Raw genomic sequence first — 16,019 nt, forward strand, 5'->3', positions numbered from 1 at the left:
TAGAAGTGCAGTTGCCATTGCCACAAATCCTATGCAACATGGAAAAATGAAACATGTCGAGTTTGGTCAGGATTTTATTCGTGAAAAGGTAGAAAGTAAAGAAATCCATCCAATGTTTTTTCAAGGTGAAGATCAAGTATATGACCTTTTCACTAAGCCACTCTCTTCCTTGCATCATTGGTTTCTTAAGAACAAACTGGCCATGGTCATTCAAGACCCATGCACAGTTTGAGGAGGGCTGTTAGAACTCATGTCTGAGGGGTTTCTTTGTCTTTTCTCATTTATGTATTATGTTGTAAATGTAAAATATACCAAAGGGTATACTTGTAATTGCTCATATGTTTTCAGCCTTCAATATATAATCAAGAGGGACGTCCCAGCTAGGGCAACGACCCCAATTCATCTTCTTTTCTTTTCTTTTCCCTCTATTTTCTATGTAACAGGTCACACAAATCGAGAGGTGCAGCAGTCTTCACACCTGTACATACAAATGATTGTAGCAACTTTTTGAAAAATTTACAAATACACCTAAATTTTCACCAACTTACAAATACATGCCTAACTTTTGAGATTTTACAAATATCCGCCTAGTTAGCAAAATAATTGTCACCCACCTCTTTTAACTTAGGTTGGTTGATCATGGTCAAACCACGGTTAGGCTTGAAAATTTACCTTGTTACCCCTGCTCTTTCTCTCTCTCTCTCTTTGTGAATATTCCCCATCGTTTTCCAAAGAAGAATGGTCAAAACAGAGGACCTCTCTCTTCCCCTTTTCGAGGAACTGTTTGCTGGAGAAACTGAAGGCCATCTCTCTCTCTCTCCATGAGGAAGGGTTTTAGTGGGCATTGAAAAGGATGCTAGGATGGTTAGTAAGCTAAGCATTTTTGGGGTGTTGGCAGTGATTCAAATCAAGAAAGAAGGTTGCATTTCAAACGTATAGAACATCTAAAGATTGGGCATGCTTGCAATGGCAAGTGTTGGTGTCAGATGTGCCCAATATTAAACTTTGAGAGAAAGTAGGTATATCTCAAATGTGGATTCCAGTTTTTGAAGAATCACCCTCATTTGATTTACTGAAGGGGTGGAAGTAGGAGGGGTAAGGACTCTTGGTATATATCTAAACACATTTAAGATTTTATTTTTTGATAAAAGCATACATCTAAAAAATATTAATGCTTACATTATTTTTTGTGACAATGTGAATAAAGACAGAATTACATATTTGTTAATATATCATAATGTATTTTAATTTAAAACATGCAACTGAGAAAACTTAAAGCTGTTGAGAAAGAAAAACTTACAAAAGATTATCTCATTTTGTTTGTCCATGCATCTGATGGGAGAAGAAGAGAGAAAGTTTACTATGGTTAAAAATCACAAAAGAAGCTTACAAAGTAGCATAACTACATGGTTAAAAGGTGACAAAAGGATCATGCTATTTAGAAAGGGAGTTGAGCAATATTGTCAAATATATGGGAGACGGAGGGGTGTAGCTTTGATGGGGCCATGCACCTTCTACAAATAGGTTTGCATCCCCATTGATTATCCATTGTGTTTCCTTGCTTCAGTGCTTCTTAAATCCTACACTCCATATTCCATCTTACATGTTTTTGTGATTAAGTTTTCTTCTTTTTGACTTGGAAAATTCTTTGTGGTTATGCAACATCAAGCTGTTTGTGGTATTGAGTTGTGATGATTCATGTTATTACAAGGAAAATAAAAAAAGTCACATATCATGTACTGGTTAATTGATTTGTTATGTTGCTTAGATCCCATTGCTCTGACTTGGAATTACCTCACTGTTGTCAACTGTAAGTTACCAATAATATAGTTGGAAACAGATAACTATGCACATCAAATAAGACTTCTGCTCCTGTTTCTTTCATTGTCATTTTCTCATCATTCCCTATGAGTTGAAATAATAAACTGATACTATACAAAAAGCTCGTCTGTAGTCAAATTCTACCTTTAATGAAGTTTTAATTGGTTTTGGTTCTCAGCGAATATACTCTGATTTTATTGCTTCTCATCACAGTTTCTCCATAATCAATCACTGTTTTAATTAATTTATGCACATAATAATAGTTGAAGCTTCAATCATTTCCAGGGACCTTTCAGAACTTACCCACTGTTAAATGTGTTTTTTAGAGTGCATTTCCTGTTTTCCATGACAAAGTAATCCTGTCCCTTTTCTAGTCTGGATTCCCTGTAATGATGTTTCCATCAAATTATATTGTTTTAGCTCTATGAGTTTTGAGGTTCCATGTAAAGCTGTTTTTTGCTTCTGTAGTTTTATGATCTAATTGCATTTTTACAAAAATGTCAGATTGCACAACCAATTCAAGTTATAATCTTCTTTAATCAATCTAAACATATAGTGAACCCTACTACACCTATTGCAGAATTTTTTCCAGGTATGTAGTTATTCTGTTTTTCTGCTTTGAGTATTACTTATACACATTATCTAATGGTATGGCTTGTTTTTCCAATCAGCTGATGATTCTGCCAAGCAAGTGGTATTGAATGTCAATCTTGACATTCTATGTTATGCATCAAAAGACCTCCCTGTTGCAGCTGTTGTTTCAAAATTTGTTGTCCCTGGGCTAACTGATCAATTGACTGTGTTGAAAACCAAATTTATGGGAGACATCTCATCACAACGTTACCAGGTTTTGTTGCACTTGATTTTTTTTTCTTTTCATAGTTGTTCAGTAAGCTTAGATAGTATTAATGACATCTGGTATTGTTGTGCTTATCATGGATAACTTAGAAATTTAAATGTGACATATAAGCATGCATTTGGAAAATGCGTCCCTGTTGAGAAAGGTTCTATTCAAGTAGATGTTGTGGTTGAATTATTGCAACTTTTTTTTTCCTTTTTCTACACCAAGGAAAATTTGAAGACATAAACCCATTCATTCATGGAATTGAGATGGAAAATAACAACAATTTTGATAAATTGTTTGCAACTTGGTCAATTTCTCATCTGATGTAGATTGCAGCTGGATTGGCACTCATTTGTTGGGAAACTGCTCAGTTCATTTACAACGTATCATCACTCTATTTCCCTTTTTTCTGGTTTTCTGTTTTCCCTGTTTTCTCTTCCGTTTTGTGCCTTCTCTCAGTTTAGTTTATATAAATATGAGGCATCTCTGTGGTGGGGTTTTTCGGGGAAAAAAATCACTGTATCTTAATGGGTTCAAGTTGGAGAATTCTGAGACGTGGCTTGAAAAGTTGCATAATTCTGACTGTATTTATCTGTTGTAGGTGTTATGCATTTGTTATTTTCCTGTTTAGTATCACCTTTCCTCTCTGGTTGGTTTTGTCTACTTTTTTGTATCTTGACTTTTTATGGGCACTATATGGGCCACTTCCGTCACGTTTGATGCCAGAGACGATATGAAGAATCACATTACACATTAATAATGGTCTTTACATCATGTCCTGTATATTCTATGTTACTAATTGAAAAATTAAGTGAAAATGGACTTCATTTCTCCTTTGACCAGTTATTTGTCTCATCTTCATCTTATGTGTTTCTTAATGTTCTCTATTAGAAGAAAACTTCTGCGAAGAGTGCAAGGTGAATCAATGTTTATTTCTTTTGAGGTGACACCGCCTTGACTTGAGGAAATTGTATAATAGTGGAAGGTTGCATTTCTTTTTAAATATGATGATGCACATCGGTGCTTTGTTGGAGGAAAAGAAATGTTGGTATCTCTATATGGTTAGATTGAGTCAATACAACTTGCACCTATGATTTCTAGCTCATTACTTATCTTCATTAGTAGCAAATATTTTCCATATATATATATCATTATCATCATCAAGCCTTATCCTAACCGCATGAAGTCGGCTTTACGAGTCTTATTTCTCCATTCCTGCCTATCTAGAGCTAAAACTTTGGTCACTTTATAGCAAGGTTGCCAGACTAGGAAGCGGAAGCGGAAAACGATACGAGAAGCGGAAGCGAGAAGCGATGCATTTTAAAATGTATAGGAATCGGGAAGCGAGGAATGAAAAAAATATATATAAGAATTGAATGAGAATCAAAATGAAACACAAATAAAAACTAAAATAAAAGTGAAAAATATTAAATTTCATGTTTTTTAGTGTAAAAATTAAATTTTTAACAAAATCTAAAAATAATGACTACCAATTTAGAGAAAGCACATGGAAGTGAGTGAGAAAAGTGAGAAAACACATAAAAAACAAGAAAAGTTGAGTAAGAGAACATATATGAAGAATAAATGAAGCATGTGGAAAGCATATGAGAAGCGTGGGAGAATCGAGGTTCTCATCATGTTTCGGAAGCGAGGAGTATCGTGCTTCCGAAGTGAGTTTTCGGGAAGCGAGCTTCTCACCTATCTAAGAAGCTTCCAGTAACTCTGCTTTATAGTCTTTCATGTCACCTCTGGCTGCCTCCTTCCAAGTCTTCAGTGGTCTTCCTCTTTTCCCCCTACTTGTACCATGTCAAGTTTTCTCACAGGCATCGCGAGAGGTCTTCCTCATGTCCAAACCATCTTAAACAACATTCACTTATTTTATCCTTTATTGGTCTGACTCCTAGGTACATTCTAATGTGTCCATTTCTGTTCTTCATTTCATTTTATATATAATAAGTATATATATTTTAAATCGAATAGTTGTGACAAAGTGGTGGTAATGAGTATAATGGTTAATGGTGTCTAGCAGTATTAATATCTTATCCCAAGTGGAGAATATTAAGCAGCATAGTGATTGGCCAATCTCATGTTTGTCAACAAGAAGCAGCCTTGGTAAAATTGGGTGCTAGATAGGTGTCACAATTATTTGTTTTTCTCTGGATCATAATTTTTTTTGGAAATTTATTGTCTTTTGATCATCATATTTATCTCACCATAATGTAAGTGAGGTGAAATCACCAAATATGATAATGCTCGATGAAGCTGTAAAACTTAAAAAAAAAAATTAACTTGGATTCGAGTGGGATTCGGACCCGGACCCAGTGGAGGCACCACCCCTCTTGTCTTTTAAAGACAACGAGGCAAAGGGGGGGAGGTTCTCGAAACCCCCCTTTCCCCTCTGCTCTCTCGTCTCTCTCTCCCCCGATCGCCTCTCCCACTCTCCTCGTTTCTGCTCTCCGACGAACCATCGGCGACCCCCAGGTACGCCTCTTCTCCCCTCTTCTTCTCCTTTTCTTTCTGTCTCTTTCTCCCTCACCTCTTCGTTGCACAGGGAGGGGGCCGAGCCGCCTCTCTGCTGCCCTAAATCGCAGGGGAGGGGCAAAGCCCCCCTCCTTGCGACTCCTTTCAGCGAGGGAGGGGCCGAGCCCCCTCTCGGTGCCCTCTGGTTGCAGGGGAGGGGTCGAGCCCCTCCCTGCACCCTTGTAGGTAGGGGGGGGAGCCCCTCCCTGCTTCTTGTTACGGCAGGGGAGGGGGGCGAGCCCCTCCTTGCTCCCTGTTACGGCAGGGGAGGGGGTTGAGCCCCTCCCTGCTCTCTTTGACGACAGGGGAGGGTCGAGCCCCTCCCTGCTTCCTTTATTGGTCAGGGGAGGGGTCGAGCCCCCTCCCTGCGCCCTTTTCTCTCTTTAGGCAGGGGCATCACCCCTGCCTCCGTTGCTTTTTGAAATGCAGGTGCAAGCCCCCTGCCTCCCTCTTCTCTAGCGTCAGGCAGGGGCTTCACCCCCTACCTGTTTGCATATTCATCAGGCAGGGGCAAAGCCCCTGCCTCTTTGCATGTTTGTCAGGCAGGGGCGAAGCCCTCTGCCTCCCCTTCATTGTTGACAGGCAGGGGCTTTGCCCCTACCTCTCATCTACTTTGTCAGGCAGGGGCGCAACCCTGCCTGCCCTCGCTTTCTGAGGGCAGGGGTGCAACCTCCTGCCTCCTCGTAATTTGCTGATAGCAGGTCTGCAGGGCTTGCAACCCCTACTTCTTGCGCTGATAGCAGGTGCACAAGGGCACGATGCCCTTGCCTCTGCTTCCTTCACGTCAGGTCAGCGGCATTGCTCCTGATCTTCTATTTTTGGTGTTAGCTTGCTAAGACTGTCGTATTTGCAGCTCGTACAACGGATCCTGCTCGCACTCCGCGACCCGAGCCGTCAATTGTTTACACCCGTAGGCACCAACAAGCTTGCAACTCTCCAAGGTAGGGGAAGATTGCACGGAGGACTTAGACAATTGAATTGAGTTCAATTAAATAAAAAAGATAATTAAATAAATATGTATGCATATATATATTTATACGAGTACGCATTTAACTCATGGACGCGGTTTCGCGATCCTTGTCCTTTACTTTCTATCATGTCTTTCCTTTGCCGCCGCGCTTTGCGCCTATGCTTCGCTCATGCATTCCTGCTTTCGGTCTTTACTTTGTCGTCGCGCTTTGCGCCCAGGTTTTGCGTTTGCACTCCTGCTTTCGGTCTTTACTTTGCCGTTGCGCTTTGCGCCCAGGCTCTTGCTTTTGCAAATGTTTCGTTACTACCTTGCCATTGCAGACGACGCGCAGGTTTTCGCTCATTTCATGTGCCATAAAGGCATCCTCGTGGAGGATGCAAGGGGCATTTACCACACTCCCTCTTGCGACAAGTGTTAAGTCGGGAGCATAGCGATACATCCTCATCTAAGGAGAGGGATCCTTAGCAGGGATCTTAGCTTTTCGAGTGAGCAGTCCTACAAAGTAGACTTGAGCGAACTTCTTAGCGGGGGTTCTGTTGAGAAACCCGTATCTCGTCTATCGAGGCTGGTATCGAGTCATGCGAGGCATGTAGATATCACGATAGCGGATGAAATTCTAGAAAATCGCATGCCAAATGTGGCACAAGCTGTTGGCTGTTTCAAAAGATAAATAATGTCAAAAGTAAAGTTTGAGAAACATTACATCTTTGTGAAACACTTCTGTTGAGGCTCCTATTGGGAAGCTGTACCCATTTTATCCTAGAGTACTTGTAGTAGTGCACTATACGCTAGTACTGCGATGATCGGATGAGACGGTCGTACGACCTCGAATAGTGCTAAATGCACAATGCTGTAATCACATAAAATGGTGATTGATCACCTTCACAGGCTACATGCTCGAGTGGTTGAAAGACCACAGTATAGAACGGGTCGTTAGTTAAGCAACACCTAACACACCCATTCGCTTCTTGTTGTCTGTCAAGGGAGAGGACGGAGCAGTACAAAACTCAATGGACATGTTGTTAACAACCACCCCACGGTCAAAGATTCGGCCTCCCCAGTCATTGGAGTTAGGGGAAGGGATTATCAGACATTATCCTAGGTGGTAGATCCCATGGACTTCTGCAGAAGTTGGATGCATCTGTTGCCAAGTACCTGCTTTTAGGGAATCCTCTCTTGGCTAAAGTCGTCCCCTTAGGAGCGAACTGAACTAGCTATTCGGGTTATTGAAAATACATAGAATAACAGACGCCCGAACTAGTTTCGGTTGTTTCTACGTTTTGCCTGCGCATACCCGCAGGCCAGTAATAGCGAAACATAAAGTCTGTTCACACTAGTTGATGGGTCATGAGACTTGCTTGTTGCGTAGGAGTTCACAGCTTACGATCAAATGAATCGTCATGCTGCATTTGACAGTGACTGCTTACTTGCTTTGAACTGACTATCTGCTTCGAACTGCTTACCTGTTTTGCATGACTTACCTGTTTAACTGCATATCTGCTTTAAACTGCTTAACATACTGAATTAAATATACTTAATTCAGTTTTTTTGTAGTCTCGCTTGTGCACCTACTAGTTTTTCGCGAAACTAACACATTCTATGGGTACAAGTGATGATGAGGTACACCACGTGCGATGGCGAGATGCAAGATGACTTCAAGACTTCCTTTTTCCTGCTCTTAGCTCGCGCCCTGGACGTTTTGGGGTTTTGTAACGGATTTTTCTTGGGATATCCGAATTTTGTACTATTTGAAAACTTATTTTAATGAAAGTGGCTTTTCCAAGTGTTTTGCAAGTAGCATGGATTGCGAGTTTTGGTTCTTTTAGCTAACGTACCCAAAGCTGTCAGCTTGCCTTTCTAAATTAAACAAAAGAATTATCTTCCGCTGATTTTATAAACAAACTCTGAAAAGTAAGAGATCTTTCTAGTCTCTTACCTGTTTTCTGAAAGGTTCGCAAGTTTGAAATTTTGGGGCGTTACAAAAGCAATTGTTTTGTTGAAGGCTTGAAGCTATGAACAAGGAAAGCAGAGACTTGCATCATTAGCAAACTTTGACTATCATTCTTTATCCTAAAGACAAAAATGTTGACATGGAAGAAGACTTCATGCTTTATAAGTTTTATCATTTTTCCTCCCCTATTTATTATCTTTAATACATAGATGCTATCACTATTTAAGTCAAATTCATGTTTTGTAGTTTTTTTTCCTGCTAATTTAGCTTATAGGAAGATGTTATCACGTCATTGATTGAGGGTATTGAGTGCCTCTCACTTCATTTGCTGTGCTGGATGCAAGTTTTCTTTCTTTGATATACTTTCCATGAGAATTTGACCTTTGTATTGGTAACATTAATATTTTTGGTTGGTGCCAAGTTATCTCACATATGTTTGATCTTTAGTTCCATTTCTCTTCTTGATCAATCTTGTTAATTATGGATTATACAAAAGTTTCCATACCCATCCTTTGGGAAATTGCTGCTACTCTGCTGAATACTTGCTTCTACTTTTTCTTTCAATAAGATGGATCTGCATTCATGAAGCTGCAGCTCTCGAGTGCAAATAATTGCTTATTATGTCCATCCTTATAATGCTTGAATTACACACCATTTGTAGTGATTACCTTAGTGGTGTTATCCGTGAGTTTCAGCTATTTTTCTGAAACAAGGATCATGCTAGGTAATCCTTGAAAATGCAACATGATATAGAATAATGTCAATCCTTTCCCTAGTCATGCACTTGCAAATTGGAAGAACTAATGCTTAATTTACAATGAGAAATTATATGGCAACAAAATTATTAGAATTAGTCTTTAATGCAATGATTAAGAAATGAATCTTCTCTCTTATAGATTTAGAGTACAATTTAGGAGGCAAGTTCATGGAAAGTTCGTACCTAAGTGATATTTATGTTAACTTAGTTTTTTAATTGATTTATTTTTTAAACTATTTTGTTCACCTTTCTTTTTTGAATGAGATGTTTCTGTTTTGCAGATATGTCCATTTCACTTCTTGCCTCCTGGATTTCTGTACCCAATAACAGCTATTTATGAACTTAGTTATGGGGAGACAGAGAGCAAACAAGGTATGATGTGCTGTTGTTGCAATTCATTTTTTAAGCTGAGTCTTTCTATAAAAAATTCTCATATATGTTGTCTTTACTGTGGTTTAGTGTATAAGTTATAAATTTTAAATTTAGTATAATTTAATGGTAATCTGTGAAAGCATGATCCTATGTTCTCTTTAATAAGCCTTTCTTTACTTACCATATGATATAAATAACATAAAAGATTAAGCACCTTTCCATTTGCCATAATTACATTTTAGTCTTACATATGGAAAACTCAGATTTCCCTGATTTATAGGTAATAACCGTATTATTTGTTAGCTTATGCACTTCCACTAAGACTGAACATTCCATGAGATAAAGTTGAGTTATGAGCCAAGAAACATGATTTACTATTTGCAACTTTTCTTAGCTAATGAAGGAAATGTGCATGTAAATTAAATCCATTTACAAGAATTTGTATAAATCATCAGATATGTCACATGGATATGGATATAGAAACAGGATATATCATGGGTACAGTTCGTATGAATAAAAATTTCCCAAGAATAGGGTTTCGGATGCTTCATGTTCAATCATAACAACTAATTTTGAGGAAACATCATGATCACCTGCAACAGTATATCAATGAATTTCATGAGCATGTGCATGATGCTGCCAAATTCTAATTTACATAATGATATTCAAGGAGTATAAAACAATATTAGATTAGATCATAGGTCTGTTTATACTACAAAGATAAAGTTCGAGTTAAAAAATGGATTTTTTTTTAAGAATTGAAGATAACAAATTTCATTCATAAAAAATGATAGGCAGTAACGAGATGTCGCTGCAAAGTAAAGGTGCAATAAAATATGAAACTGGAGAGCAAAGAGGACGTTAAAAGTACGGGCATTAATAATTTATTCTGATGTTACTGGGAATCCTGGTCTGCCGATGCCAGTCCATTGAAGTTTCATTTCTCACTTGGCTTTTGCTTATAACCATAATTGAGATTACAGAAAACCACACAATATCCTCAAATCTTCTCTATGACTGAAAAACTCTGTTATTTCCTTCTCTCCATATCTGTCACCATGCCAAAAGGAGCCACCATCACTGGCCTAAACTTCATTTCTCCCCTCTACCTTTAGCATGGGACCAAGAGAATTTGTCTAATAGAATTTATGCTCCATCTGCTGAAGTTCCAATCTGTCCATGCTTGATAAAGAAGGGATTGGGAAGCTGGGAAACTTCAAAATAAGTTCAATGTAGATTCTTCATTCTTGTCAAGCATGTAGCAGGTTGACTCTAACTTACCCAAAATTTTAACCTTAATTTGTTCAAATATTAAAATTTTAAGACTTTTTTTTTGATAAGTATAAGTAAATCAGATTTTATAATGCGGAAACGATTTAAAAAAGCGGTTAAGACTTTGGGCGGGGTTACACTAAAGATAACAATCAAATCAAAATGTATGGGATATACACATTTCAAACCCCGTATAATATAAAACTGAAATACGAAGAGTTTTAATTTCATTTCAAATCAGAGTATAAAAACAATAGTCAGTCTCTACATGATCAAGTACTTAAAACGAAAAGATCATGTCTAGAAAGATCGCAAGGTAAGAGTGAACCCTCGATGATGTAGCTTGACCAGTCCTTCGCTCCAACTACTCGTCATACTTTACCTGCATTACCTATCCCCCATAAAACGGGGTCAGACTCGCAAAATTCTGGTAAAGCAACCCAAACTCAAACTTAAAGAAAACATATCAAGCATTTAAAGGTATAGACATGATATATTATTCATCAATCGTCAAGCGATAGACAAGAGAACAACGTCCTATAAGTCATTCATTTCAAGCATTCAAACATAAAACATTTAAAAGAATTTCATCACTTAATATTCTATTCAACCTTAATTCACATAATAAAGCATAGTCTATATGCATTCAAGTCATACAAGTCATCGCATATATATATATATATATATATATGCATCTAAGACATTCAGATCATTGCATCATTTTCATATGCATTCATAATTCTTATAAATAATAAGTCAAATCACATTTAACCATTTCAGCGTAAAAAACACGCATATACTAAGTAATTTAGTTAGATATTCATGATACACATCAATCATGATACATAAGTGTGAAATATTTACTCAGACAATCATAATGCAATCATTTGCAATGAAACTATGTAGGCGTGATGTATCATTCACCTAATATGTCAAAACTAGTCATTTGTATGCATGATGTATCATTCACCTATACACTAACATAAGCGTCACAATCATAACCTCATATCAAGATCTAAAATCAATAATGATTTATTTCTCACATCTGAGTTCAGTATATAATTATGCTACAACAGAAAAGTCAAATCTATAGATTCATAACTGACTATCTCAATAACTCAGAAGATCATCACAATTCATCATAACATTTCACTTAATCATATAAATATTTACAAGATCCACGTTGGATCGCCTGGTCTGAGAAATGTACAACTTCAAAAAAAGTTACCGTCGTAGAAGGATGGTCTGCTTGGTTTTGGACAATGCACTTTCTCACAGGAATATACCATCTTCGTGGGCTACCCGCTCTTGGATAATGCACTTCCTCAAAGAAACTTACCGCTCTAGCCAGATTACTTGTTCTGATCATGCACACCCTCACAGAGAATCCTTTGGGGACAATTCTTCAACGGGTACCATATCTAGTGAAAACTATTGTGATATGTGCATCAATACAATTGACCACTCTCACGGTCGATAGTCGCGAACACGGGCACACACATGTATACAATCAATATGCATCACTTCATATGACACTTAAATCATAAAATCACAAATTTAACGAATAAGGTTCTATGAACCATAGTTCACTATTGAACTTAAATATTTATTTCATATCATGTGACATTTAAATCATATCATACATAAGCATATTATCCTACACATCATATCGCCACAAGGAACATTATATTTCATAAATTGAACCTCGAAGCATGCATACGTCAGACACATTTTATAATACGAAGCAACTAAACCTCAACATACGTAACTCCTACGTAGTTTGAGTTATGCACACAGGATTTAAGTCATATATGCATTGTTTCACCACATGAATTAATATGCAAAGCAAGCATTTAATGGATAATGTGTCACACACACACACACACATATATATATATATATACATATATTGATAGCATTCACACAAATCATGGTTCGTTCATGAGAACATGGGACATATCAGTCTATACATAACGGTATTTGCATAATCCTATCATGAACATGATTCTATCGCTCATGCTTTTGTGTATGATTACACAATTATTATTTCACGCTAGCATTCAGTATGGTCATGTCAAACACATCATTTTATGCAATATGTATTCACACAAATGCATGCTCAAACATGTACCTGCAACAAACACACTTCATATTCCGCTATCTAAAATCATGACGAGCATGATCTCCGAACTACGACAAGAAATGCATGAACATTTCATTATTTTTCATTAAAGTTTCTCTTTTCATATACATGCTCTATTAAATGCATACAATTTAAGTTCCTCTTTTTAATTACCGTTGCCCGCGGATACACCAAATGGGTAAAATCTCCGAGGTCAAGTTAGGTTCCCAGGGTAGCTTAACACACAATTTGTATTTTATTACTGGGTTTCAAACTTAGCTCTCGATCGATATCAAGAAACAACACCATCCATCGGAATATTAGAAAACATCTAATGTCGGGGACACCTGGAACATCAGCATCCACAAGTGTCACTTTTCTTGGTATACCAAAACAACAACAACTGTGTCAAACACACCACCCCCAGGCAAAGTGACGACCTCTCCCTAAAACCGTGGCCAGGAGAAGAACCTCAATATCGGGTTCAGGGCAACAACAACGCACACAGAGTTTTTGTATCCTCACGGTTTTCCCAAACCGCAACATCCAAGATTCCCACACTAAAGAAATGACATCTAGGAAACATAAATTACACACTTCTTTACTTTTTTTTATCTTGTTATTAATTCATCTCTTTTACATTTACAATCAACATGCATAATTAATAACATAAGCTTGGATATCAGCATGCCAAGCTCTTCACGGGACCACCGCCCGTGGCAACATAAAACCGTGAAATAAAATAGTAATATCACATTTGATTTTTTTGCAATGTATCAAAATAACTAAAACAGAGATCACTTGTTCTCGAGGCTCACCCAGCCCCTGATGATCCAATTGACCATCAATGCATTCATAAGCAAAAATCATCATTCAATTGCCAATATGCATTCACTCATGAATCATCTCAATTGGGACAAGTGAACAACTCATGCATTTATGTACATGCGAAACATACATCAATGCATGTATGCACATGCATTCAAAACAAACTTCATATAGTATGATGCTTAAGCACATCACATTAAGTCAAAGCATATAAATAATTTCAAATCTTGACATGTCTCGAGAACCAAAATACATGCACACCACACCTTCTGGAAATTTATATGCACATTCAGAAATGCAAACATGTATCATGTGTATGCCACAAAAATATTCATATGCATGTCTTTGTTCAATTCAGATGCATACTCAAGTCAAATGCATAATTTTATTCATGAACCAGTTCTAATTAAAATATGTGAACACGCACGCCACGATGTACGTGCCAAAATACATCAATTCCTGGTATGCACATGCATATGCAAGCAACCTTGCACTAATGTTTTAATCAAGCATAACATGTCGATTCTAAGCACAAGAGAAATATCATTCTTTCCTTGATTCACCTTTAGCAAAACATGCATACAAGTATATAAGCATGTGAGTGCAATAACAATAAACTTTCATGATCCATGTTTTCAATACAGCACATGTCCATGCATTCACATGCGTAGAAAGAAGAACAAAATCTTTAACACATGTAAACCAGGGGATAACATGAACATTTTTCATATGAGAATCTGTATATAGCCATATGCAATTTGCTGAGTCAATGAACTTGAAAACAATTTTTCAAACCTAATCATCACCTAAGCATTGATCTTAACTGTGCCTAAAAAAAATCAGTTTTATAAGCATCAATCAAGTCATTCAAACTATATCCAACATGAACCCAATTCAAGAATAGAAAACACAGATTAAGGTATATATATACAAGCATACATCTTGATCATAACAAACAGAAATAAATCTCGATCATAACCCAATATGAGTCCATTTTTGTATAAAAACCCCATATATAGAATTTTTATGTGTAAAGAACCGAAAACACCCATATAAAAGAGGATCTATGGATCCTCATCCATGTAATCTAGAGTGAACACATCGAATAACTCTTTAACCATGGATTTGCACTAAATATTGCATGGAAATCGAATCGGTATTCGATTTCTCACATGATTCAAAAGAAAGAACCCATACCTCAAAATCGACGCTTGGGAAAAGCTCAGGGATGCCGATGGCAAGGAACGACTCAAGCGGGGGTCGTCGGGGTATCTGCCGAACACAGGGAAGAGAAGGTGAGGTGACTGGTGTGCAGGTGCATATCTGAGTGCACGTGTGTAGGACACTTTCATATTCATATCCTATAGGGCACTCGAGACCCTCAACACTGACAAAATATTATAGAAAATTGGAAGGAAAAATTTAACCATCAGGCAATATCCATATGCACATGATCGACATACAAACCAAATCAGACTGAGCATGAATCTGATTGAGTGCATATTTTGTCCCTTACAAACCAAGCTAATGGTCTTCCTAATTCGTCAATTAGTTTAATAATAACAACATATAATACACGGATTACCTTTGACAAGAATCAGTGATGGTAATTTACAAGGTTAATTTAACTAGATTTCCAGAGTAATAGAACAGAAAGTCGATTAACACCATTCATCTTTTGATGACAAATATTACTATAGTTAACATGAACCTTATCATAAATCAATAATATGGCCAATCGCCAACAAAAAATTCATTTTAGGATAAACTATAAGATGTCCTACTGAAAAACAAGTCTCAAATTTCAGAATATTGAAACAAGATGATACACAGGGCTGATAAAAATTATTGACTTTACAGAATTGGTAATATACACAACCTAGATACACTGATTCAAAGCACATACTCAGGTTATTCCCAAAACATTTCACGTATTTCATTGGTTATCAATTCCGAACTCCTTTAATTGAAAACCCCCTTTTTATCGAAATCAAAACCCCCTTTTTAACAACATACCAAGATCACCAAATCAACGATTTGGGGTTTTCGGATTGGGGTTCACCGAGAATCCCGAGTCTGGGGACTTGGGATTTCCGGCAACCCACACAGCATACTCGACCCCACGGTATTCCCTAAAGAAAAAAAAAAACAGTAAAATCTACCTCTTTCGGTGCTTTTCCGACGACCGGAGGCTGCTGTCGCGAGAGAAGAGGTCCGTCGGCTTCGACTGCTCCGCCGCCGTGAAGGGCTTCGTGAGGGAGAGCAAGAAAACGAGGAAGAGAGGATGAAAGAGAGGAGCGAGAGTAGGAGGAAGAGACGTGAGACCCCCTTTTGAAGAGGGGATAGACTTTCCCTCCGGCGGCTCTACGCCCCTCCCCTTTGCTATCGAGTTAGGGTTCCTTCAGAACCCTAACCATTTTTTTTTTATTATCGGCAGGTCCTGCCTTTTTTAACTTGAGGTTCTCTCTCTTTTTCTTTTTGTTTCGTTACACGGGGCACGGGTCGGGTCTGAGACCCGCGAACCAACCGTGTTTGAATTGCTTATTAGGATCCGTGATTTAG

The 16,019-nt window shown here is 37.7% G+C and overlaps 1 protein-coding gene across 1 annotated transcript in view; it reads left to right on the forward strand.

Annotated features, from left to right (window-relative positions):
* Positions 1-16,019, forward strand: part of LOC149840789 (Peptidase C78, ubiquitin fold modifier-specific peptidase 1/ 2) — a 124,147-nt gene that overhangs the window by 63,446 nt on the left and 44,682 nt on the right. Inside the window, exons 4-6 of the mRNA XM_090003334.1 lie at positions 2,326-2,413; positions 2,493-2,668; positions 9,145-9,235. Coding sequence (XP_089859460.1) covers positions 2,326-2,413; positions 2,493-2,668; positions 9,145-9,235 — 355 coding nt within the window. The remainder of the gene's footprint in view (positions 1-2,325; positions 2,414-2,492; positions 2,669-9,144; positions 9,236-16,019) is intronic.

Source organism: Nuphar pumila, chromosome 4, assembly GCF_984573655.1.
Source record: "Nuphar pumila chromosome 4, dmNupPumi1.hap1.1, whole genome shotgun sequence".
Classification (NCBI taxonomy): domain Eukaryota; kingdom Viridiplantae; phylum Streptophyta; class Magnoliopsida; order Nymphaeales; family Nymphaeaceae; genus Nuphar; species Nuphar pumila.